Source organism: Arabidopsis lyrata (genome assembly GCF_000004255.2).
Source record: "Arabidopsis lyrata subsp. lyrata unplaced genomic scaffold ARALYscaffold_2, whole genome shotgun sequence".
NCBI lineage: Eukaryota > Viridiplantae > Streptophyta > Magnoliopsida > Brassicales > Brassicaceae > Arabidopsis > Arabidopsis lyrata.
Genome location: NW_003302554.1, coordinates 3,056,137 through 3,060,288, shown reverse-complemented (window position 1 = coordinate 3,060,288; position 4,152 = coordinate 3,056,137). Strand labels below are relative to the sequence as shown.

General features: G+C 36.1%; 1 protein-coding gene across 1 annotated transcript; it reads right to left on the bottom strand.

Moving 5' to 3' along the window:
- Window positions 1-172: 172 nt before the first annotated feature.
- On the bottom strand, window positions 173-2,969 carry LOC9324194. Its single transcript, XM_002886562.2, has 5 exons — window positions 2,596-2,969; window positions 1,860-2,511; window positions 1,577-1,776; window positions 1,238-1,482; window positions 173-1,139 (listed from the first exon to the last, which is right to left on the bottom strand). The coding sequence occupies exons 1-5, from the start codon at window positions 2,862-2,864 to the stop codon at window positions 394-396; spliced, it is 2,112 nt and encodes a 703-aa protein (XP_002886608.1). The 5' UTR covers window positions 2,865-2,969; the 3' UTR covers window positions 173-393.
- Window positions 2,970-4,152: the final 1,183 nt, after the last annotated feature.

The window sequence follows — 4,152 nt, the reverse complement described above, 5'->3', positions numbered from 1 at the left end:
TCGCGCGCCGAGCTTCCTCCGTTAAATCCGAAGAGAGTTGTTTCCTCCGGTATCTGAAGAGAGATGTTTCAATCCTCTTGAAGTTTATTATCAATTCAAAATAACCCTCTGATGTATATCTACTTAAACCCTCTGTTTACATTTTGATTAATGTTAAACCAAAAAAAAATCCTTTTTGTCCCAAATACTTGAATATATTGCAATGAAATTATCAATTTAACCTAGAAGATTTACACACATCAAAAAGCAACGGAGAAATAAATGGCTGTTATCAAAAACCTATCACTATAGCTAACCGTCTATGAATTTTCTAACTCTGAACTCTGAAGCGTGTTCTTATAAGCCAATACAAGTGAATTGATCTATGCTACCACTTCTCATCTCATCTCTGACTTATCGCTTTCGTTTCTGAATCCTTTTCTTTGTAAAGGCAGCTATGGATGCAGGAATGCCTATGGTTGTTCGGCCTTTCTTACAACCCCATTTCACTGGCAAATCATTGACTATATTGCTGATATCATTTGTTCCGCTTAATCGCACCAACTGCTTTATCTGATCAAACATCTGCAGCGTCAATGCCATTGACAGATCCAAGGCTATCGAGTCATCCATAGGTTTCATCTTTATGTTTCTCAGTTTCTCTTTGAACGAACGCAAAGACATTGAGTCACCATATCCTTTGCGGTTTTCACACATTGTATTTACCTTTATGATGTGTTTGCATAAATTTCCTTGCAAAGACCAAGCGCAATCACAGAAGGCAAACTCCGAACCTGGGTTCCACACAACTCGTGTTACATCGCTATCTCTCTGAGACTGAACCTTTGCAACAAGGACGTTACTTTCGTCTAGTGTAACAGCGGATTCTGGAATCTCTGACGCCCTGTGCCAGGAAGTAGAAGCAATGTATTCTTCTTTAACATTTTGGAAAGAATCACTTTCATCAGCATACCGATCAAGCCAATAACTCGAATGGAGTTCCGTCGTCAGCTTGTGTACCAACCAATCTACTCTCTGAAGGGCACCGAGGTGTGTATCGTCAAACAATTTTACTTTAAGCTTGATATGGTAAGCTTCTATCGCACCACATGCTTCTTGGCTTGCAAGTGGAAGACTTTTCATAGCTGAGAGCCACATTCCTGCAGTAATTGAAGAAGATATAAGGCACTAAGACCAAGAGTACATGTGCACGGTTCTATATAATAGGGATAAGAAGGTGAAAATTTAAGGCCCTAACCTATTTTAGGCAACCAAGTGGATGTGAAATACTGCATGAACGCGGTTTGATCAACAAAATCCTGAGTTAACCTTTCTAAAGCCTTTTTTGTATCTACTCCATCCCAAATACTGTACACGAGTTCTCCTAAACATTTGAATAAATCTCTTTGAACCTCAAGGCTATCGCACTTCTTCACAACATTCCGAAGCCAGGATCTACGAACACGCCAGAGAGAGAAAAGGATGGGGCAACAAAATGTGTCCCTGGAAAAACAACAAAAAGAGTTCAGTCAGTTCACAATAGACTCTTTATCCTATTTTCGAACTTTCTACAAAGTTGAAGAATCATCATTCATGCCTTATGGGATCAATCTCTGTTGCAGCATCGTCAATGATAAAGCCATTGATTTTGAAACCAGGGTCAATACTCTGGGCGCGTTGGAGTAGTATTTTCATCCACTTCGTAACATCAGATTTCAAATAGCTACGCGAGATAATCCAAGCGACAGGGAGAGCATGGTGTCTTGAATCAAATACAAGAAGCGTGCACAGAGGATACTGCCACAATGTTTAAGATATCAGGATTAAGCACATAACTTTCACAAAAGCAGAGACGGACATAAAAACAAGATCCATTTTACCTTAAGTCTCTTTATCCCAAATGTCAAATCAGCTGCAACAAGACTACAATGCCCAAAACGCACAAGCTGCTGCAACTGCCACTCCGTTTGAATCCCCAACATAAACTGATCCGTTTCCGAAGATTCCTGATAAAAGAAGATGGATTTCTTGTTGCGCTCAGCCCATATCTTGATACTAGCTTGATCATCTAAATCCAGCTCATGAGTGGAACGTTTGATAATCATCCCAAGTTTATGAACATACTGAGAGGCAAGACTATCGACAGTTGCATCAGAACCACAATACCTCTGAATCCCTTCAATATGTTTCTCCAAAACGTTTTCTTCAGGAATCCCAAGATAGATCATAGACATAGTTTGCTGCTGAATTTCATTACATATATAAGGAATCTTCTTAGCACCAGGACCAATAGCATCTCTATCAAGAGGTCCATGACAAACAAACCCAGCTTTGTTGACATGTCGTCTCTCATTGTATATAAGAAGCGCAAGTGAAGGACGAGCATAGAGTCGTTTCACCACAAAATGACAAGTACATCCTCTCATAGATTGAGGTCTCGCAGCTCGATTTCTAGTGTTGAGACGATATTTTCTACTGGGCAAAACACCACCACCTTCTCCATAGTTCTCAGGACCAAATGAACACCAATACCTTCAAGTAGAAGTAAAACAAATGAAACCCACAAGTGAAAAATGAGATCTTTTGAGTACTTAAGAGATTCAAATGGAAACTTACAGTCTATATTCCAAATACTCATCGCTCTTGTACTCTTTGAGGCTGCCTCGAGAACGTTTTCTTCCTCTTTCGATGTGAAATCGTGTAGGGCACTCTGCGTTTGAGCATTCTCCGATTATGAATTCGTCGACTCTTGAATATGGAATCAGTGCTACTTCGTCGTGATGCTCTGATGTTCCGAATTTGGTCCAGGTCAAATCAGCCCATGAAAAATCTTCTATTTGTGGGTTTTGCACTGGAATCTCTTCTATAGATTCGACTATTTCCATCTCTAAGTAAAGTTTTGAGTGAACTGTGCGACTGCACAGGTCCCAGAAATTAGGTTTTTTTTTATAAGAGATAAATTGAATTGGGAAGAAGATGAAGAATATTGGAGAGGAAATGAGAAATATTATTACAAAAAAGCCCACACATTATTATTTACTTTAACATTCGCCCCTTATATTTATCTTTGTTTATTTTGTCCTCTTTGTATTTTATTATTTAAAAAGAGCCTAGCAAAACCATTGTTTTTGGCCCCAACAAAACGGTTAAATGTTTCATATGTTACCATTTTTGGTGATTACTTAATAATAATATACATACTGTAAAAAGAGTATTTGATTTTATGAAAAAATTCAAAATGATACGAAAAAAATAAACAACTAGATCATGACCCGCACGTACGTGCGGGGTTTCATATTTTTTTAAAAGTTCTAACAAATTTTAATTCAATATAAATTATTTCGTTGTTTTTATGATATATATTTTAGTGTATTAGATTTGGATTCACACGTACGTGTAGAGATATTTTTATAGAAATTGTTATATAGATTTTAAAAATATAAAATATTTTGTTGTGTTAGTGAACTTTATAATAGTACAAATAATATAAAATTAGAGTAATAAACGAAATTCAGTTGCGTTAGTGCATAGTTATATTTTAAGATCCGGACCTACACGTACGTGCGAAATTATATTTAAGATAAAACTAAGATATAATTTAGTTGCAAAAGTTAAATGATGTTACTTTTTTATTTTCTAAACTAATCAAAACATTTCTAATAGTTTGATTACATGTGTTAAATAGGATATAGATTCGGTTTGAGTTTGGTTATTTCATGTATATTAGCTAGGTAACTATTTTAGAACGGGAAACATATCCCGTCCTATATCTGTCATAAATTCTTGGTTCCATAACCTGTCTTGTATACGTGAAATAAAAATATGACAGTCCAGTATCCGGCATAAATAGAATATGTGGAACTGAAAACGTACGTACAAGGTTATGTATGTAAACAAATTTATTTTAGGGAGATTCACAAAAATGCCCCTTTTTCAATACCCCTTTTCAAAAATGCCCTCTTTGGCTGTCCATTTTTAAAAGTACCCCTTTTTATGTACAAAATGACTAAATTACCCTTCTTTTAATAAAAGATATTACAAATATATAAGGAAATATAACAAAATTAGGTTCACAAAATACAAAATATTTTTGGCGGGAAAAGTGATCCCACAATTTTTCCCGCCAAAAACACTTGTAAAAACTTGTAAAACCTTTAAAATACCTTGTAAAAT

Excerpts from the sequence above, each read along its gene's own strand:
- LOC9324194 (XM_002886562.2), bottom strand. The coding sequence starts at position 2,864 with ATGGAAATAGTCGAATCTATAGAAGAGATTCCAGTGCAAAACCCACAA. Across the intron at positions 1,483-1,576 it reads ACAGAGATTGATCCCATAAG|GGACACATTTTGTTGCCCCA; the intron begins GCATGAATGATG and ends TTGTTTTTCCAG. Across the intron at positions 1,140-1,237 it reads CACTTGGTTGCCTAAAATAG|GAATGTGGCTCTCAGCTATG; the intron begins GTTAGGGCCTTA and ends CAATTACTGCAG.